Here is a 22462-nt window from a genome sequence, read left to right as displayed (position 1 = left end):
TCACCTAAAACCTTCCCTAAGAAATGTTGCTATTGGGGTGCTTATCAGTAATCCAAGTTTCCTCCTATTCTCGCGAAGAAAGATGTTTTCATCTCTCCGTCGCTCTCAAGCAAGCAATTGTTTTCGTTTGTGGCAGGTTTTCACCTCAAGTTTTTGAGATGTTTTCCATAAGCCTATATCAAGCTTATCCTTTTCGTTGTTGTTTTCCCAACAACCCCGTGCAATCCTTTCTTGCAAGGATGCTTTCCAAGTTCAATTGTGGTAGAAGTTGTCATTTTCTTCTCCGATCTTTTGTTCCGACGATCTACCTTTGATTCCTTCATCCGGAGGCATTGTGATGTTGCTCTTTTCAACACATCGTCTTGTTTTGTCAGGATCGTGTTCTTTTCATGCTTATCCATTTAACCGGTGTGTTGTGCCCTCTGATCTAGTTTTTTCCATCTTATCAAGTCTTGCTTTTTTTCAACCGGAGTACTGTCCGAATTTACTCTTCTTCGTTCCTCTTTTCTAACGGAGTGTTTCAACTTTGTTCATCTTCGTTGTATTCTATATTTCTATTTGTTCTACCTCGCAAGGTTCTTTGGTTTCACTCGTTTGTCAAAGGAGCAACTTAGTTTTACCTCTTCTCTTTCTCCTCCGTTTTTCCCTCCGGTGCCATTCTAGATCTCAGGACGAGATCCTCTCGTAGTGGTGGAGTGTTGTAACGCCCCGAGACCGATGTGCCAGGTGTCTTCCAGTTATTCGCTATTGTTGCCTTGTCATTGCTTGCGTGTCATGCATTGCATATCATGTCATCATGTGCATTTCATTTGCATACGTGTTCGTCTCATGCATCCGAGCATTTTCCCCATTGTCCGTTTTGCAATCTGGCGCTCCTATGTCCTCCGGTGTCCCTTTCTTCCTCTTTTCGTGTGCGGGTGTTAAACGTTCTCAGATTGGACCGAGACTTGTCATGCGGCCTTGGTTTACTACCGGTAGACCGCCTGTCAAGTTTCGTACCATTTGGACTTCGTTTGACACTCCAACGGTTAACCGAGGGACCGAAAAGGCCTCGTGTGTGTTGCAGCCCAACACCCCTCCAAAGTGGCCCAAAACCCACCTAAACTCTCTCCATCATCTAGAGTGTTCGATCACAATCACGTGGCCGAAAACCGCACCTCATTTGGACTCTCCTAGCTCCCTCTACCTATATATATGTGATCCCCTCCAAAATTCTCGCGTAGTTGAAACCCTAAAACTTCCCCTCGCGCCACCGGACGTTTCTTCCTCCCGCACCGGACATGTCCGCCGCCTCAGCCACCTCACTCCGACCAATCCGGAGACGACAACTCAGCGCCGCTGACTCTCTCCTCCACTCCCAGGCCGCCACCTATCCCGCGCCTCATCTCCACCGCGCCGGCCTGCCGGGCCTATCGCGGACCCCCCCGGCCCGGTCGCCGCGCGTTGCCGCCCGCTCCGCCGAGCACCGCCACCAGCTCCGTCCCCGACCTCGCCATCGACCAGTGCCTTCCTGCGCCCGAGGTTCGCCGCCCCGCCGCCTCTCCGGCACAGCCCCGCCGCCGACCGGAGTTCTCGTCGCCGCCCGACTCCACTGCCACCAGGGATGGATCCGGCAGCCCCTGATCTGCCTGGATCCGGCCGGTCCCTGCCCCGCCTCGCCTTGGCTCCGCCGCCTCGCCATCGTCGCTGGGCACCGCCGTCCCTGGCTCCTTCGATCCAGGAGGGATCGAGGAGGACGACGATGCCGTCTCCATTGACCGCGCACGCGCCTAACGTGGGCCTCCCCGCGGCCCATCTCCGTCCGAGGCCAACACCCTCCAGCGCCGGCCCGCCTCACCGCTGATTCGGCCCAAGCGCCCGTTGACCCTGTTCACCGAGGTCTATTTTTTTCATCTAAGTCCCAGATCTGCTATATTGTTATGCCTCCTTCATCATGTCATAACTCATCAACCGTTGCTCCGATTCGTGCGTGTAGCATATCAAAATGTTCGGCTCGACGAGTACATCATTTCATCTCATTGCATCATTTTCATTTGAGTTCATCTTGATGCCCGAAATGCTGTTGGAAGAGGGCTATGTGAGGAAAGTTTCAGATCTGTTTCAGCAAATAGCCTTTTGTCATTTTTGCCATGATTAATGTGTGCGTGCTATGAACCTGAGCTCTACATATGTTTTGTAGAATGCCATGTTATCTTTACAGGGGTGTATGCCATTTATTTTTGTGATCTTTGTGGTGGCTAGCACAAGTATGCAAAGTAGCTTACTCAATGATGCTGATTTCAGGGATTAGAATTTCACTAAGTCTTTGTCCTGTTATTGTTTTTATGCCATATGTTCATGTTGTTTCCTAGTGATCCGTGCCTCTTTTGAGGATGCTCAGTAAGGATGTTTTGTAGATATTGTGGTGCTCTATCCATCCATGTCTTTGTTTGCAATTATGGAGCACCCTAGCTTGAGTCAATCGAGCTCCACTTTTGCTATAAAATATTCCTGGCAGATTGTTAACATGTTTTGCAATTTTGCCAAGCTTGTTGTTGTTGATCCGTGCATGCTATGTTGTTGTTCTTGCCATGTCTAGCTTCTATGCCATGTCTTCTTGCCGGGTGTATGCTTAGTTTGTCATGCAATGCCTCGTAGTGAGTGCATCGAGCTCGTGAACATGCCTACTCGTTATCTGTTTTGCATGCTCCAGTTTTTGACTAAGTCTGAATCTGTTTATGTTTTTGCTATGTTCACATGCTTGCAGTTGTATTTTCTGATCCCTTTTGGCTCATGGTCACTAAGGGACTTTTGTTATATGCTTTGAGTAGTTTCATGTCATGCCTTTCTTTGCCATGATATGTTCCTGTAGCATCTAGTTTTCATGCTCTAAAGATGGCTTCCTGATGTTAAATTCCTGATATGCTGTTAAATTTCTCCAAGTCTGAAACCTGTTATCTTTTGCATTTTTGCCATGCTTGTTTGAACCTGCTATTGAGTGAATTAGCTGTAGCTCAGTGTTCACCTTTTGTCAAGCATCTTGAGTGGATCCCTGCCATGTATTTGTTTTGCCATGTTTGAGTGTCGTAGCATATTTATCTTGATGCATTTAGTTGGTCACTTGCTGATTATCGCAGACCGGTGCCATATTTGTTTTGCTTGCCATTTCCAAACCATGCATCCGATTCCGGTGATCTTTATATCGATTTTGACCGAAATCAACTCCTCTTTCCAGTGGCACTCTTGGATTTCCAATTTGAGGCCAGGTTCATTCATTCCTTTCCAAATCATGAATATGCATCACATACCGCATCACGCATATCATGCCATGTTCATGTGTTGGTTGTTTACTTTGTTGTGTGCTTCTTTCCGGTGTTGCTTCTTCGGGTTGGTTCCGATATCATCGCGTTTGTGAGGATCTGTTCGACTACGTCTGTTTGTCTTCTTCATGGACTAGTTCTTCTTCCTTGCGGGATTTCAGGCAAGATGACCATACCCTCGAAATCACTTCTATCTTTGCTTGCTAGATGCTCGCTCTTTTGCTATGCCTATGCTGTGATACCTACCACTTGCTTATCATGCCTCCCATATTGTTAAGCCAAGCCTCTAACCCACCTTGTCCTAGCAAACCGTTGTTTGGCTATGTTACCGCTTTGCTCAGCCCCTCTTATAGCGTTGTTAGTTGCAGGTGAAGATGAAGTTTGTTCCTTGTTGGAACATGGAGATGTTGTTCCTTGTTGGAACATATTTATTTGTTGGGATATCACAATATTATCTTGTTTATCTTAATGCACCGATATACTTGGTAAAGGGTGGAAGGCTCGGCCGTATGCCTGGTGTTTTGTTCCACTCTTGCCGCCCTAGTTTCCGTCATATCGGTGTTATGTTCCCGGATTTTGCGTTCCTTATGCGGTTGGGTTATAATGGGAACCCCTTGACAGTTCGCCTTGAATAAAACTCCTCCAGCAATGCCCAACCTTGGTTTTACCATTTGCCACCTAGCCTCTTTTTCCCTTGGGTTTCTGGAGCCTGAGGGTCATCTTTATTTAAACCCCCCCCCCCCCGGCCAGTGCTCCTCTGAGTGTTGGTCCAAACTAGAGCCCTGTGCAACGCCCCCTCGGGGAAACTTGAGGTTTGGTTTTAGTTGTATGGAGCGCTCATCTGAGTGTGCCCTGAGAACGAGATATGTGCAGCTCCTATCGGGATTTGTCGGCACATTCGGGCGGTGTTGTTGGACTTGTTTTACCATTGTCGAGGATGTCTTGTAACCTGGATGCCGAGTATGATCGGATTGTCTTGGGAGAAGGAATATCCTTCGTTGACCGTGAGAGCTTGTGATGGGCTAAGTTGGGACTCCCCTGCAGGGATTTGAACTTTCGAAAGCCGTGCACGCGGTTATGGGCAGATGGGAATTTGTTAATGTCCGGTTGTAGAAAACCTGAAACTTAACTTAATTAAAATACATCAACCGCGTGTGTTGCCGTGATGGTCTCTTTCCGGCGTTGTCCGGGAAGTGAACACGGTGTTGGAGTAATGCTTAACGTAGGTTGTTCTAGGATCACTTCTTGATCATAGTTTCTCGACCGTGCTTTTGCCTTCTCTTCTCGCTCTCATTTGCGTATGTTAGCCACCATATATGCTAGTCGCTTGCTGCAGCTCCACATCATACCTTTACCTTACCCATAAGCTTAAATAGTCTTGATCGCGAGGGTGTGAGATTGTTGAGTCCCCGTGACTCACAGATTACTTCCAAAACCAGCTTGCAGGTGCCGATGATATCGTGCAGATGACGCAACTGAGCTCAAGGAGGAGCTCGATGAAATTCGCGTTCGTTATGTTGTTCCGTTTCCAATTGATCAGTAGTGGAGCCCAGTTGGGACGATCGGGGATCTATGTAGCATATGGGGTAGTCTTCTTTTATTTTGGTTCCGTAGCCGGACCTTGTGTGTATCTGGATGATGTAATGTTTTATTCATGTATTGTGTGAAGTGAAGATTGTAAGCCAACTATGTACCTCCTTTCTTATTCATTACATGGGTTGTTGTCAAGATTACCTCACTTGCGACATTGCTTTCAATGCGGTTATGCCTCTAAGTCGTGCTTCGACATGTGGGAGATATAGCCGCATCGAGGGCGTTACAAGTTGGTAATCAAAGCCTTCCCCGACCTTAGGAGCCCCCTGCTTGATCGAATCGTTGGCGTTGTTGAGTCTAGAAATATGTTTTGAGTCATTTAGGAATTATATATATCGAAGAGTTAGGAATTCTTTTTACTCCTCAGTCCCTTCGTCGCTCTGGTGAGGCATCCTAACATAGATTCTTGACTCTTCTCTTCTCAAATTTCACTAAAAAAAAATTTAGGATCACGCGGGTATTTCCGGCTTATTCTGCGAGCCAATCCTTTGGTTGTTTTGAGTTGTGGTATTCGAGTTGCTTCGAAGTCAATTGTTGATTCCATACCCTTTCTAAGCAGTGTTCTCATATTTCTTTGAGAGTACTAATCCTTCATGGTCTTCGAGTTTGTCATCTCAATTTCTTCTCAACCAGCGTGTTTCTCTTCAAGTGGATCCGATCTTTTCAACATCCGCAAGTTCAATTCTAAGTTTTCTTTCAACGGTGCTCATTTCTTCTGTCCTAAGCTGTCTTTGTTTTCCCGCCCTCCCACCCTTTTTCCTCAAGGACTCAGATGTCTTAATCAAGCATCCATCTTATGGATATGAAGTCTCCCCATTTTGTTTCGTCAATATTCTTACCCGGTGGTTCTCGTGAAGATGCTCTACACGTTCATCATTCTTCATTCTTTTCTTCCCCAGTGGAACCAATTCAAGCTTTTGGTGTTGATCATATCCATTTTTCCTCATTTCTAATACCTTCTCATGCCGGTGCACCTCATATTCATTCTTTTCTCGCTATTCATTTGTTCCGAAGTGCTGAAGAAATCTCAGAAGATTCGTGTTTCCACTCTACATTCGTTCAAGCTCTTTCGAGGATGTTATCTCATTCAAGCCATTTAATTCAACTGGTGCAATCTTTTTTTTCAAGTAATCTTTTCAACGGTGTTTCTTTGAGTGGGCCCTAACCCACAGGTTTTTTCCCAGGATCTTACCTGACTCTTCTAATTTTTCCGGAGCTTCTCAATTTTTTTTCCAAGTTAACGTTAGAATGAATTTTTCATCAGTCAAATGTCTTTCTCCAAGATCGGTCAAATTCTTTTCATCGTTGGTTCAACATTTCTAATTTTCATCCCGGAGTATCTCAACAATTCTTAGTGGTGGTTCTCGTCATCATTCTCAACATTTGAAGACCGAGGAATAGTTTCTCTTCAATCATATCCGTTCTCGTGAAGATTCTCAGTTCTAGCTTGATGCCATCCTCTCATAATTGTTTTGGTTGTGAGAATTCTTTTCACCCATTCGGAGAAATTCAAGATTCTGTTCAGTTTGATTATCCGGAGCCCATCATCTAAGATTTATTCATTCCAGCTTTCAGCTCACATTCTCCAAATCTTACCGGTGCTTCGTTCATATATCCTCTTATCAGTGGGTATGATTATACGATATGCGTCACACAATCTCAGATTCATCTATTCAACCAACACAAAGGACCTCAAAGAGTGCCCCAAAGTTTCTACCGGAGAATCACGACGAAAACGTGTGCCAACCCCTATGCATAGGTTCATGGGCGGAACCGGCAAGTTGATCACCAAAACATACATCAAGTGGATCAATAGAATACCCCATTGTCACCACGGGTATCCCATGCAAGACATACATCAAGTGTTCTCAAATCTTTAAAGACTCAATCCGAAAAGATAACTCCAAAGGGGAAACTCAATTCATTACAAGAGAGAAGAGGGGGAGGGGAAACATAGGATCCAACTATCACTACTATGGAAAAGGCTAGCAGTAGCGCGGGTTTTGTGCTCACTAGTAGCACGGGTAGGCGCGCTACTAATAAGGCGCTACAGCTATTGCTTAGCAGTAATGCGTGCCCGCACGCGCTACTGCTAGGGCAAATAGCTGCAGCGTTTGTTCACTCCCGCACTACTGCTAATGTAACTACTGGCAGCATGTTTTCTCGCCATCGCTACTAGTATTCTTTTTTTATTTTTTTATTTTTAGTGTATTTATGTGCCATAGGACAAATATTGGTACAATACCAGTTATGAGGTTTACATCATTATGTCCATACCAGTGTGTCAAATGAAGGTGGATTAGGTTCAAGTGGAGGCAATATGTGGTGCATGTCAAAAGTATACTACTAATCCAAACTTGATCTAGTTTGGACTAGTAGTACTTTCGATGTGCACCACATGTTGCCTCCACTTGAATCTAATCCGCCAGCACAAGCTATTTAATCATCATCATAGTCATTACCACCAACAGTATTTATTTAATCACCACTAAAACTAGCTAATAATAATCATCATAGTCATTACCACCAACACTAGCTATTTTATCATCATAGTAATAGTGTAGCACATCATCATCCTCAAACTCATTTCTAGCTAGCTAATCACTCCTGCTGCTCTCTCTTAGGTAAAATAACATAAAACATGTGTAGCTCTCCTCCTTGATCAAGTTGGAGCATGCAGATGAACATGTCTCCTAATCGTGGGTAGCGCATCTGTTTGCTGCCCCCTAGTACTTCTCTGCGCTTCTCCATCACACATTTGGTCCAGTCTTGCACTATTAAGCATCCGTCGCTAATCTTGAATGCACTAAAGTAATCTGTAGGATATCCTGGCCGTAAGCTAATAATACTCATGGTACCTTTAGTCTCGATCCCATAAGGCACAACATTCATTGGGAGTCCCTGTTGAAGAACATCGTATGGTAACATACTTAGCAATGAAGTTTAGCTTCAAAAAATAATGTATGGAAAAGATGCACTGAGGACAAATAGTAAAAATATTACCATCCTTCCTAAATATATGTGACCGTAGTTCATTACGAACACTATTGGTCGCACGTTTTCAGTACTAATTTCTAAATGCAGGAAGAAAATTTGTCTTGACAGTATCAAGATCCTCAAGCCATGAAACATAATGACTTAGCTCCTCGCAGTTGAGTTCAGCCTCGGGACAGTAGTAGGTCCTGTCTACCAAGCCCTGGACATGTTTGGTTGCACCAAAATAAGCTGACAATACAAATTAGTTGTCAACTATTTTTGAATAAACAATATCAAAGACATAAATATGGTTGAGAAACTTGCATAATGGTATAACTGGAGGCGTCTGCACATCGACCCAGATGTCGGTATTACCTTCAATATCATCTTCCGGACGAATATCAAAGGTGATAACCATATCAGGCTCAAATGCATAAGTCTTGCATAGTGCTCGCCATGTTTTGCATCCAAAATAGGTGTAGTCGTATGAATTGTATAATTTTGCGTGGAAAATATAACCATGCTCGGTCTTCAAGTAAACTTTCTTTACCTCCATAGTATGACTGAAACCTATCTTATCCAATACAAAAACTCTTGCATGGCAGGGGATACGCTAGTACAATAGTAAAAAATATAAGTTGAAGCAAATGAAGCAGATGTCATGCTTAATTACGAAAAAAGACTTGTCGTTGTGACTTACTGTATCCACTTCGAAGTTCTCGTCCAGCTTGATGCTGAAGCGCCTATCATCATCTAGGAAGATTCCGTCGCACAGGCCGCGCTCGTCTTCGCAGTATTTGCAAATACCAAAATCCTTTTCGTCATCAGACATTTCCTATGTTCATAGTTAAAACATTAATTGAAAATCGATCGAAGACAACTACCAGGATGCTCAACACATAAATCCGGGGCACTCGATATTTCCTACATATTCTGGCACAAGTCATGCCAAAATTCACGGAAAAATCCGGCATGACCTTTGCTAAAATAGGACATATCGAGCGCCTGAAATTTGTCGGAACGAAAATGAATCAACACTCCAGCAAAACATAGGCCACTCGGAGGTGTAACCTGCAAACATGACCGGCCACTTGGATATTGAGCACACAAGATATACATTTCAAAATATCTTATAGGACTCAAATTAGCATGCATTTAATAAGCAAAAGTAAATCATCTCATGCGTCCGTACATCGTCGAATATTATCACTAATACATCCCAAATAGTGTCATACATATAACATCACTAATACAACTAAAACCGCAGCACACGACGCGTATCAGCGCGGGCGGTGGACACCCACAGAGAAGGAACCATCACGGGATCATAGCTCCAGTGAGATCCCTGGAGAACCTGCCAGGTATTGGAGAACCTGTGCTCCAACGCAAACAAGTAGCGACGGACGTGCGCATCCTCCTCACTGACACGGTGACGCACCACCTCCGCGGAGTCCTCGAGCCTCTGGACCGTCACTGGCCCACGCGACCGCCACCAAAGAAGGTTCGGGTCAACGACAGGCTGGCTCCTCACCAACTTGCGCCCCCCGGTAGGTAGCACCTCCCAGTACCACCCCGGCGGAGCCCAGTCCCGGACATGGCCCATCTGGTCAAGCAGGTGTCGTCCTCCGCCGACTCGAGGACGAGGATGCGGGATAGGCATCGTCCACGTCGATGCGAGAAAAATTGCTTTAACTAAAAAAATAGCAACAAGTTCTTACTAACGAGTTCTATTAATTCAATTAGTTCATACTAAAAATAAACTTACTATAAATAAAAATAAACTAATACCTAATTAGTACCTAGTTCTTACTAACTAATTAGTACCTAGGAACTACTGCCCTAATTACCATATAAGTAATTAACTAACTAGCACTAAAAATAGCCTAGGGTTCATACTAACTAGCACTAAATAGCTAGGGTTCATACTAAGCAGAGAAGAGGGATTGGAAGGGGAGAGTGCTTACAGAGGGCGGGGAGAGAGATGGGGTCGGGGGAGATGGCGGCACCGAGGCGCGGCGAGGCGGGGTCGGGGGAGACGGCGGCGAGGCGGGGTCGGGGGAGACGGCGGCGAGGCGGAGGCGAGGCAGGGTCGGGGGAGACGGCGGCGAGGCGGAGGCGAGGCGGGGTCGGGGGAGACGGCGGCGAGGCGGGGTCGGGGAAACGGCTGCGAGGCGGAGGCGGTGAGGAATAGTAGAGGAGAATTGGGGGAGGAAGCAGAGGAGAGGGAATCATGCCGCGCGGGGGGGGGGGTAGATGAAAATAGCTTTAACAATAGCGTCGGGAGGCAAAACGCGCTGCTGCTAAAATCCGTAGTAGTAGCGCTGTTCGTAGAAGGGCGCTACTACTATACCTAGCACGTCGGGAACGGTGCGGCAATTATAGTAGTAGCGCGTTCTGTTCCTGCCGCGCTACTGCTAAGCGGGTAACAGTAGCGCCGTTCTAGAAGACGCGCTACTGCTAAGTAGCACTAGCGCCTCATTTTAACAAGCGCTACTGGTAACATTCTGTGCATAAGGTTTTCCCTAGTAGTGTATAATAGCAAAGCTCGCGGTACATCAAGATCGTATCGTCTCAAGAACACGAGAGAGAAAGAGAGAGAGAGAGAGATCAAACACATAGCTACTGGTACATACCCTCAGCCCCGAGGGAGAACTACTCCCTCCTCGTCATGGAGAGCACCGGGATGATGAAGATGGCCACCGGAGAAGGATTGCCCCCTCCGGCAGGGTGCCGGAACGGGTCTAGATTGGTTTTTGGTGGCTACGGAGGCTTCTGGCGGCGGAACTCCCGATCTATTGTGCGTTCTGGAAGTTTTAGGGTATATGGAGTTATATAGGCAGAAGAAGCACGTCAGGGGAGCCACGGGGGCCCCACGAGGCAGGGGGTGCGCCCTAGGGGGTGGGCGCGCCCCCACCCTCGTGGGCGGCTCCCATATCTTCTGGCGTGGGGTCCAAGTCCATCAGGTGTGTTTCCTTCCAAAAATAACTTCTCCAGTTGATTTCATTCCATTTCGACTTCGTCTGATACTCCTTTTCTTCAAAACACTGAAATAGGCATAAAACAACAAATCTGGGCTGGGCCTCCGGTTAATAGGTTAGTCCCAAAAATAATATAAAAGTGGATAATAAAGCCCAATATTGCCCAAAACAGTAGATAATATAGCATGGAGCAATCAAAAATTATAGATACGTTGGAGACATATCAGGCTGCCCAACACACGAGTCTCTCTCCCTCTTGGTGCAGCCCTACCCCTCTCCCTCCTCGTCTCTTGCAGTGCTTGGCGAAGCCCTGCTGGCGTGCCACGCTCCTCCACCATCACCACGCCGTCGTGCTGCTGCTGGACGGAGTCTTCCCCAACCTCTCCCTCTCTCCTTGCTGGATCAAGGCGCGAGAGACGTCACCGGGTTGTACGTGTGTTGAACGCGGAGGCGCCGTTGTTCGGCGCTTAGATCGGAATCGACCGCGATCTGAATCGCTGCGTGTACGACTTCACCAACCATGTTCTTGTAATGCTTCCGCTTAGCAATCTTCAAGGGTATGAACATGCACTCCATCTCTCTCGTTGCTAGTATCTCCTAGATTGATCTTGGTGACACGTAGGAATTTTTGTAATTATTGCTACGTTCCCCAACAGGTGCTGCATGCATCGCTGGCCTGGGCGCGTGTCGAAGTGAGGTGGAGCGGCGACGGACGGGACGGGCCTCGTTCCCGTCCCCGATAAAGCTAATGGACACCTACGTAGCACATTTAATGCACTTTGTCTCATAATGCCGTGAGATAAGCTCGCGCACTGTAGGCCATTCCACCTCCTGTGTGCCACTGTGGAACCCCCTTTTCCTATAAAAGGAGGCCCAAGGCGACCAGGAGAGGGATTCGGCTTTTTGGAACGGCACAGCCACCGTAGCTAGTTCAAAAAGCTAAAGAACACTCAATACATCCACCAAAGCAATACTAGGGTCTTACGCATCCGCGCGGCCCAAACCTGGGTAAACGATCCGTGTGCTAGCTCCTAAACCTTCTCTTCTCACGACCCCGCGCCCGCCGATCGTAGAAGGGATCCGAGTGATCCCATAGGTGTCATTCCCACCGACAAGCGATGTGGAGGCACAATGCTTCCCAAGTGCCACAATGGCTCACCGTATTCTCCTCATGCCCTCGCATAATGCAAGGTGTCGTGATTCCACTAAAGGAACCTTGAAAGCGGCCACCGAACCAGTACAATTGGAGACCCTTGAGGGCGGTCACCAAACCCGTTCAAATTGCTCGAGCAATCTCCACATCTTAATGGAAGTATCCCAAAACTTGCCCGAAACGCCAAAATGATTGAGCTTCATGACAACACCAATCATTTAGGGTGTTCAAGAAACCAAGAGGAACAAGCCCTAGGGTACCAAGCACCCAAGAGTAATAATAAGCTACTCAACTTTCACTTCCACGAATCCTCATGGAGAACTCAAACCGATGCGATTAATGCAATGTTAAGAGCACACAGAGTGCTCAAGTCCTTCTTTCCCAAATCCCTCAAAGCAACTAATGTTATGGAGGAATATGGGGGGAAGAACAAGGAGGAGAACACCAAAGAACTCCCAAGATCTAGATCCACAAGGTTTCCCTCGCGAAGAGGAGAGATGGATTGGTGGAATAGTAGATTTAGATCACCTCACTTTCCCCCCTCAAATAGATGCAAGAATCATGGGAGGAATAGAGAGAAAGCAAGTATTAAGAGGACAAAAATGGTGGGGGCAAAACTTTAGGCCACCGAGCAGTGACTTTCCTGACAGGCTCCACCTTGGGCCACTTCGTGAACTTGTCGATGGCGACGTAACTCAAAGCCCTCGGTTGCACGGGGAAATGACCCGAGGATGTCCAGCTCTTAGATTGCGAACGACCATGAGAGAGGGATGGTCTGTAGTGTCTGCGCTGGTTGATGGATCTCTTTGAAGTGAAACTCGCAAACATCACATGTATGCACCAACTCCTCTGCATCACTCAAGGCTGTAGGCCAATAGAATCCTTGTCGAAATACTTTGCCTATGAGTTCTCGCGACCCAATATGGGTCCCACATATCCCCTCTGAATATCTGCCAACAAAGCTTGCCCTTGTTCCATAGGGTTAAATTGTAGTTTCATCCCATTGGGCACATCCGATAAAGATCCCCATCCATGAACATGTCACAACCCAAAATTCTCCTGAATTTGGATGTGAACTTAGAAGCATATGCATTCATGGCTTACCTTGTATATTTGGTTTTTGAAACAAATATGACCAACACTTGAATTCAAATCCTTTCTTGAGTTTATTTGGAGGCCATGGAAGTTTCACAAAATGATTTTCAGAAAGTTGCATAAGGGCAGGAAAGTAATTTCCTAAGATTAACTTCCTATTTTGTTTGAGTGAACCAGGGTTTGAAAATAGTTTAATTTGGGCAATCAAACTATGAATAAAACTCCGGATAAAATAAATAAATCATAAATAGAAAAATAAAAGAAATAACTCTGCAAATAGGTCTAATAGTTAGTGAAAAAAGTAGTTTTTTCAAAATCCTTTGAGGAAAAGTCCAAGCAACCAGGAATATTCCCAATGGATTTTAGGGGAAATTTCCTTTTTGGGGAAAATTCAAATTCAATTTCAAAATTCAAAACTGAGAGAAGAACAGAAAAACAGAAAAAGAAAAAAGGGCAAGGCCAGCCAGGCCAGCCGAGACCTAGCTAGCCAGCCGGCCCAGCCGCTCACGCATGCGCCCTCTCTCTCCTTTCTCTTTGTGAGGCAGGGCCCACATGTCAGCTCCATCCTCAACCGCCGTCCACCCCACGCGCGCATGACCCCATCGCCCACGAATCCACCTTTGCGCGCTCCGGCCACTCCCCAACCCTCGTGACCATGTCCATTAAATACCCCCGGACCCCCTCTCCATTTCCCCCTATCCAATCGAGGCCGAGTGCCGCCAAGCTGCCGGGAACACACCACGCTATCCGCCACTAACACAGGCATCACCGGCTTGATTTCGACGAGGCCAGAGCCCCTTGCGACCACCCGCCACCACCACGAGGTCCGCCTCTCCACAACGATCCTCCTGGACATCCTCGTCGTGCCCCCTCTGGAATGCCGAGAACATCGGAGCCCGAAGCTCAGCGCGCCGCCACTGTGATTCCGGTGAGCTCCATTGTCCATTTGGTCTCGTACCTTGTCCATTGCTCTTGTTTTGGTCGTGTGCATCTCACTAACCCACATGCGCGTCCAAAAGTGCTTGGTTTCAAGCATAGCAACCGCACCCGAGGATCTCGCCGTCTTCGTCGAGCTCGATCTCGTCGCCTCCGTCGTTCCCGAGCTCAGCTAAGACCACCATAAGACCCAAGATGTCGAGAGGAGACAACACCCCCCCCCCCCACACACACATATTAGAGCATTTCTAAATATAAAGAAAATTAAGAAAAAATAACATAAAAAGGCTCACAGTGCAAAAAAAAAGAAATTGCTAGTAGTGGGTCAGCCAACTAGGGAGCTCCTATCTGCCGCTTATTGCGGCGGATTGTCGGGCAAACACACAGGCGGCCCCGACTAGGCCGACCCACTAGCAAACGAGCGGATGTGCCAGCGATCAACCATAGCGACTATAAATTCGGAAAAAAAAACGACAATTACCGAGGTTTGAACACGAGACCTCCAGCAAAGAATCTTTTTGTGATAGCCACCGTAGATAATGAGAGCTAATGATCACAATGTTGTGCAAGACTATAAGAACCAACACAAACGCAAATCCAGGCATTTTCTTTTCCTTTTCTTTTCTTGTTTTGAAAGTTTAGATCAAAATTCCAAAAAATGTTCTCAAACCTGAAATTTGTTGAAAATTTTGGAAAAAGTTCATGTTTTCATTTTTTTGCAAATTTCAAAAAATGGTCGTGTTTTTAGAACTTGTTCATATTTTACAAGAAATGTTCAAAAACTTCATAAATTCTTCGCTTTTTTGGAAAAATGTTCATGATTTCAAAAAATGCTCATGTTTATAAATAATCATATTTTTTGTCAAATGAATGTTTAATGAAACGTGAACACTTTTCACTCAAAACATTTTCTAAAAACGTGAATATTTTTTTAAAATTACCATTTATTAATATATGCACATTTTTTGAAACTCTTAATGAAAATAGAAAACACGAGAAATTTTTGAAAACAGGAACATTTTTTGAAACTCCAAAACAAATTTGAATACGAGAACATTTTTTAGAACGTGCGAACAATAGTAGAAAAAGGGAACAAATTTTGGAAACACGAATGTTTTTTGAAGAATGTGAACATTTTTTGAAACTACAAACAAAATTGAAAAGCTGAACAAATTTTGGGAACACGAACATTTTTTAAAACTCCTGAATAAATTACAAAACAAGACATTTTTTGGAAAACTGCGAACAATTTTTAATACACAAACATTGTTTTGTGAAGAAATCAAAATTTAAAAATAAAACATTTAAACGGAAAAGGAAAGAAAAAAAGAAACTGAAGAAAGGAGATAAAGACCAGGAAAAAAAAAAGATGAAAAGAAATAGAAACAGAAACAGAAAAAAAAACGGTTCTGGAACCTGCTAGAAGGTTCCCAAAACCGGAAAAAGGATTGATGAAGCGCTTAACAGGCACGGAACAAAAATACTGCCTAATCTCTGGCCCAACGCAGCTAAAAAATGCACAAAGCAAAGACCAAACAGGGCCAGCCCAAAAAGCAACAAGAGGCGAGTGAGACCTAGACTGACCCGAAAGAAAAAACGTCTCGCTTGGCTGCGGCGATGGCGGCGCTCCGCTGCGCGGCGAGGAGGATCGTCGGCGACCAGCCACCGCGGCTGGTATGCAGGGCGTCCGTGGTGGAGGGGCGACGGCGTATGTCGCCGGCGGTCATCGACCGCGGTTCGTCCGCCCGTCCTCGCTGCCTCTCCTCGCAGGTGCGGGCCATTTTCCACTCTAATTTTGCCGGAAATCCGACTGTTGCTGCTAAGATCTAGCTATTCTGCTAGTCAGTTCTTCCCTAGATTGGCTGGTTTAGAGAAAACCTGTCATGCCCTGGGGTGGATCAGAGGACGAGTGTGATTGTACGAACTAGGGTTTGAGGCTGAATTGGGGATCGAATTTGGCCAAGCCAAGAGGAATTGTATATATTACAGAGTATAGTTGCTGTAAAGTGTATGAGTAAAGTGATTTAGTAGATCACATAGCAAATGACATGCCCACGCAGGAGCTGGACCTGGCTGTTATATAGCCCGACACAGAGGTTGAACGGAACAGTACGTGAAATGCTACAGCAACGCTATTAATACGGCGAGTGACGCGAGCTGTTAGATCAGATCTTGCCGATGCCTCCTGGCCGTCCATTAACTGAATGGAGCGTTGCACCTTCAGATACCTGACACTACCTCCCTCTCGAAACACTCCTTGTCCTCAAGGTGGGCCGTGCTCGCGCCAGCTTTCCACCGTGTGCTTGAAGAATACCGGGAACGTGTGCTTGATGAAGTCCACATCCTCCCATGAAGCATCATCCGGTGGCAAAATTTTCCCATTGTACTAACCATTGTACCACAGGTAAATTGTTCCTCGGTACTTGACGAACTTCCAATGCCAAAACAGGCTCAGTCCTGACTTGGCCATTAGGGCCAATTAGAGGAAGATTAGCACAAGGAATCGCTGTCGGACCAATATGCTTTTTGAGCTGACTTATATGGAAAACTGGGTGTATTTGAGTACCCTCTGGTAACAGCAACTTATAGGCCACATTTTCTACTCTGCTCGGCACCCTAAAAGGTCCATAACACTTGCTTTGGAGCTTGATGTGGTGCCTGATCCCGAAAGCATTCAATCTTTATGGCTGCAGCTTCAGATAAACCATATCTCCTGGGGCTAGCACTCTTTTTGTCCTCTTTTTATCTGCATACTTAATCATCCTAGCTTGGGCTGCTTGTAAGTTGTGTTTTAACTGTCCCATAAGTGCTTGTCCGTCCACTGTAGGGCCATTAACTCCAATTTCCATTGACCCAGGTAAGGAAAACTCACTGATATTTAGAGGATCATATAACCATATAAAGCTTGGAAAGGTGTTTTCTGCAAAGAGGAGTGAAGTGAAGTATTATACCAGTATTCTGCCATTGCCAGATGATACACCCACTTCTTTGGTTCTGCAGAGACCATGCACCTTAAATAATTCTCAATACACTGATTGACCTTTTCGGTCTATCCATAAGATTGGGGATGATATGCAGAACTGTATCTTAAATCAATGTGCATTGCAGCAAAGATGTCCTTCCAAAGCTTGCTAGTGAAGATTTTGTCTCTGTCTGACACAATAGCTATGGGAGGTCCATGCAATTTAATTACATTGTCAATAAATGTAATAGCTACTGACTAGACAGTATATGGATGAGACATTGCAATGAAATGGGCAAATTTTGTCAGTCTATCCACTATTACAAAAATAATCTCCTTGCCATTGGATTTAGGCAGTCCCTCAATAAAATCCATACTTAAGTGTGTCCATGCCACATCTGGAATATGTATGGATCCAGCAATCCTGGATAATGGCAGTGCTCACCCTTGTTCTTCTGGCACACAGGGCATTCTGCCACAAAGATTTCCAGGTCTTTCTTTATTCCAGGCCAGTAAAATATCTTCTTCACTCTCCGATAAGATGCTTTCATTCCACTATGCACCCCCAAAGCAGAAGAGTGTAAAGCAGTTAACATTCTCTTTTGAAGAGCTAGATCATTGCCCACATAAATCCTGCCTTTGTGTCGTATAATGCCCCCTTGCACAGAATTGTGATTAGACTCATGACTGGGCGAAACCAGTAATTCTTCCAATATCTTCTTGCAAGCAGTGTCTTGTAAATAGGACTGCTCTATATCTTCTGTCCACTTAGGGGTCACTAGAGAAATAGCCATGAGAGTGAATTTCCTTGACAATGCATCTGCAGCTACATTTTCTTTGCCCTTCTTGTATTGTATCTGAAAATCAAATTCCAACAACTTAATCATAAGTTTCTGCTGTATTTTCCCAGTAACTTTTTGGTCTGTCATGAATTTTAAACTTTGATGATCTGTTCTGATAATCAGTTAATGCCCACTAAGTAATGTCTCCACTTTTTCAAAGCTGCAATGATAGCCAGTGCCCAGTGCTTCCTTTTCATAAGTAGACAACAACCAGTTTGTGGGACAGAACACTGAGCTATAGTAAGCAATAGGTTTCCCTTGCTGCATGAGAACAACCCCAATACCCTGACCAGATGCATCAGTTTCTAAGACAGAAGGCAGAGTGAAATTTGGCAGGGCCAAAACAGGAGCAGAAGTCATTGCTTTTTTTAATTGCTGAAATGCCAAATCCTGAGCTGTAGACCACTGGAAACAGCAACAGCTCTATAGAACAGTGTGTTGTCAAAGCAAATTTGAGGTTCATGAATGTAGAATTACTTCCTGAATCAACTAAAGCCACTGCTTGTTTGTCCCCAATAGTAACCAATACAGATAAAGTACTGACCCTACTAGTGCTCATAGCTTGCAAAGAGATCTGCATGCAGTTTTCATCTGCAGGTTGCTGATCTGACTGGTCTGTTTTAGTTACCTCCTCTTGTTCAGTAGATGAGTCATTTGGTTCTTCCCCAGTGAGCAGATTAATTACTGGAGCCTGCTTGCACTTATGGCCATGAAACCATACATCTCCACACCTCCAACATTTACCCGGTTCTCTTGCTCTTTGTATAACATGAGGATCCTTGTTGTCTGTGCTCTTTTCTGCAGTTGTTCCTTGTTCTTTGTAATGCTGAAATGTATACTTGCTTTTATCAGTTGTGAGAGGAGGATAGGGTTTTCTTGCAGTAGTTGCTTGCTCAATGTCCATAGCCAACCAATAAGCATATGTGAGTGTTTCTGGTCTGAGTGGCTGAAGTTGGAACTTAATAGTGGCCCTCATCCCATTGACATAGCACTTAACAAACCACATTTTAGTAAAATTTGGATTATCTTCCTGAACTTCAGCCATTAGTTCCTCAAACTGATCAGTATATTCAGCAATGGACAAATTATTTTGCTTGAAAGCATTAAATCTGTCAACCAAATCATAAGTGCTGGAAGCAGAAAATCTGTGCAAAATTTCCTCACAGAATTGTGTCCAAGCGTACTGTTTCTTGAGAATTCCTGCCCTTCTGAGCCATACATCTGCCCTGCCCACAAAATACATCTGTGCTAGTGAAACCTTGTATTCTGGTGGTGCCCCTGCCATTTGAAAATACTTCTCAGCTTGACGTATCCAGCCCCCAGGGTTTGCTCCATCAAACCTGGGAAATTCCATCTTAGGGCCCTTGGTCATTGACTTAAGGAATTGAGCTCTCCTGTCCTTCTCATAAGCTTCGGGATAATCTTCCCGCTGCAGCTTATTGCCCTGTTGTTGTATCTGGTAGAAAGCTGGTGTACGAGTTGTCCTAGTAGGAGCAGCTGGAGATCCTTGCACTCATATAACCTTAGGAATTGCTGCATTTCCATATCCTGGTGGAGCAGCTCTGCGTGCAGTGTTGATTGGTGGAAGTTCATTACCTGTCAACAACTCACACTGCCTAGTTTTCTCTTGTTCAACCAGCAACCTTCTCTTCAACTCCTCGGTCAATTGTCTATGATGATCATGCTGACCTTCCTTAGGGATTTCCTGCACAATAGGAGATTTGACAGGTGGTGGTTCCTGTTCCAAATGACTTGGAGGAGGACCAGAGGAAGAGGCTGGTGCATTTGCACTGAGATTTTTCGGAGCATCAGAAATAGCTTGTAGTTGACCACTTAAAGCTGACACCGCTGACTGCACTCCGGAAATAACTGATGCCATGGTGTCATGCTTATAATTTGTAGCCTGAATTTCTTTTCTCATTAGATCTACTTCCTCCAGTAATCCAGTAGTTTCCTCACGAGTATCCAACATTTCCTCCTTGAGGTGAAGAAGTTCGGCCGGATCAACCTCCTCCACGGCCTGCTTCGAACGCCCCATGATGCTAATTGTAATTGGTTTAACTACTGCCAGTCCAAAAATTTAAGCGAACGATGCTCATTTAATTTTTATGCTCATATTGTTTCAGGGTGGCGATGATGATCCGCTTACATCTGAAGAGAAGATGAGACTATTTAAAAGGGGCGCTCACTTGATCTTCAGGATGACAAAAGCCATCTCCACCGTTGTGGCCTGCGGAATAGTCATCAAGGGGTCAGTAACAGAGGTGTTCCGTCCTTACCCGACAAGCGATTGTGCACGTGCTGTCCGGAAATGCCGTGAGATGGTGAGTAGTTTTTTATTGTGGCTGTACTATTTAAGTAGCTAGTGCACATGTTTGTAATCACTTCTTATGAATGTTTATCTGTGTCTGCCTTTGTGTTCAGCTACAGGGTCTACGGGGCAACCCTCCAGCATTGGAGGTTGGTCCTGTGCTGGGTGATGAGATGCTGGCGGCGGAGGTGGCAGCGTTCAAGTCCATGGTGAAGGATATGAAGCGAGAAGCAGCAGAGAGACTGGAGGACTGACTGAGTCAAACTGGGAAGATCTGCACCTGGTTCTCAAGCTATCATGACCATTGCGTCTGGTGTATGGGTTCCTATGGTCTACGTGAAACTCTTTTCAAGGTTGATCAGGGACTTGTGTGCTCCTCAGCGTGCAACACTGAAACAATGAAAACTGAAAGTCTTTTGTGTTGTTATCTTCTCCAACCATCTGAGAAGGGACCAATGCATGTCTGAGAAGGGTATAAGCCAACATCCCCTGGATTATCATAGTATAAGTGAAGGGAGTGTGCTTTGTTATTGCCGGGCTCTGATGGTATCAACATATTTTGTGATGTCGAGGCTTTGCTGGATGTGAGGAGGTATTGCCGCTCCTGGATGTGTGTGGATCTTGCAAGTTTGCAACTATATACTGTTACCAAGGACATGAAGAATTCAGTCGAAACCTGTTTATGAAATGTATGGTTACTGGAGCGCTCCATGTTTCTCTAGTTGCATGTTGTGGTTGCTGCTGAAGAACCTTGTACTGTAGTTGCATGTTGTGGTTTCTCTAGTTGCATGTTTGTGAGTTAGTTCATGACTACTGTGAATGTTTTTGTTCTCAATTGTAAATGCGAAGGTCGTGTTGACAAGAGGATGTATCATGAACTACCGACACCAACATTCAGATAATATATACAGTAGATAGATAGATAGGAGCTTCTGCAGAGTTCGGACACTGAACAATGTTGCTTGCTAAACTCAGGCATGTTGAGAACTAGATTAGAGATCAGATGGGGCACAAATGGCTAGTGATGACGACGTCAGGAACTAAAAAATTATAGTATTGTGAACTAAGAATGGCTAGTAATAAAGCTTTGCGACTCCACTAATCTCGGGGTGGAAATTCTTTTTCTTCTCTAGGCCGGATCTCTTTAATCTCTTGATTGCTACAATATGGGCCAGTTCTTTTCGGCAATTCTCTCAGGATTAACCCCCTCTCTAGCTTCTCCCAGAATTGTCATTTCATTTTTTTTTACAATTCCTAGCTCATTCTGAGAAAAGCTGATGAGGGGTTAATTCTGAGAGAATTGCCAAAAGAACTGACCCTATATACCCCATCTGGCAGGATTCCACTGTGGCCACCACTACCACCTGCCCAAGTATCTATCCGAAGCTTCATGAGATCTTTTTCTTTTCTTGCTTGGTCTGTAAACGAGTAGCCAGACCGCAGCAACCAGCGTGGTCGAGAGAATCAAGCCGCTCACAACAACGAGGACTACGAAATATCCCTCCTTATGGCAGTGATCATGGTAGCATCTATCTTCTGTACAAGTCAATGGGTGTCAGACTGTTAGTGTAACCATTGCATCCTTCAACGTGTCGCGGCTACTGCTGCTCTGGGCCGAGTTGCTCTCCTCGCCAAGAGTTTTTTCCTTCTTTTTTTGAGCTGGGCCCAGAGCTTTTCCTTTTTTTTTTTGAGCTGGGCCAAGAGATTTTTCTATTGAAAGAAGTATACAAATCACCCCCAAATCTACTCTTTGGGATACATAACCCCCTGAACTCAAAACCGGGATAAATAACACCCTGAAATTACTAAAACCGGGTTAATAACCCCCTTGAGTGGTTTCTGTCTAATCTAGAGCGGTTTTGTACCCCATGATGCAGATTACGCGCTAATTGGGCAAATTACGCTGAGAAGGTCCCATTAGTCAGTTGCCTCTCTTTCCTTTATCACCTCGTCCCCTTCCTCTCTTTCTTTTTCCGTGAGCGCCATCGCCTCCAGAATCGCCTCTCCTCTTTCTCTCGCTAGGGCGCTGTCCGCCGTCGCCGCCGTCCCCATCCGCCCTTGCCGCCGTCATCTGCCGCTTGCCTGTCGCCGAAGGAACGAAACCATGTGTCCAGGTGTGTGTGCCTCCATCTCCGTTGCTGCTCTGCTTCGCTTCTGGTGTCGTTCATCGGCGGAATCGCGAGCTCTAGTGAACGATCGTGTGCGCCGCAGAGGTGTGGGCTCGGGTGAGGGGAATGGGGCATCTCAGTGCTAGGGATTTAGGGGGATAAGTAGTGTTTTGGATGCGCCCTGTTCTGTTCAAGTGCGTTTTGGATGA

At 45.5% G+C, this 22462-nt stretch overlaps 1 protein-coding gene across 1 annotated transcript; it reads left to right on the top strand.

Moving 5' to 3' along the window:
- Positions 1 to 15565: 15565 nt before the first annotated feature.
- On the top strand, positions 15566 to 20848 carry LOC125542881 (uncharacterized). Its single transcript, XM_048706104.2, has 3 exons — positions 15566 to 15800; positions 19961 to 20158; positions 20259 to 20848. The coding sequence occupies exons 1-3, from the start codon at positions 15648 to 15650 to the stop codon at positions 20397 to 20399; spliced, it is 492 nt and encodes a 163-aa protein (XP_048562061.1). The 5' UTR covers positions 15566 to 15647; the 3' UTR covers positions 20400 to 20848.
- Positions 20849 to 22462: the final 1614 nt, after the last annotated feature.

The sequence above is a fragment of the Triticum urartu genome, chromosome 3A (assembly GCF_056163025.1).
Source record: "Triticum urartu cultivar PI428250 chromosome 3A, HENAU_Tu73, whole genome shotgun sequence".
Lineage (NCBI taxonomy): Eukaryota > Viridiplantae > Streptophyta > Magnoliopsida > Poales > Poaceae > Triticum > Triticum urartu.
Note: the sequence above shows the minus strand (reverse complement) of the source record. Positions and strands in the feature narration are given on the sequence as shown.

Coding starts and splice junctions, on each gene's coding strand:
- LOC125542881 (XM_048706104.2), top strand. CDS start 15,648: ATGGCGGCGCTCCGCTGCGCGGCGAGGAGGATCGTCGGCGACCAGCCA. Junction 15,801..19,960: donor CTCGCTGCCTCTCCTCGCAG/GTGCGGGCCATT, acceptor ATATTGTTTCAG/GGTGGCGATGATGATCCGCT. Junction 20,159..20,258: donor TCCGGAAATGCCGTGAGATG/GTGAGTAGTTTT, acceptor CTTTGTGTTCAG/CTACAGGGTCTACGGGGCAA.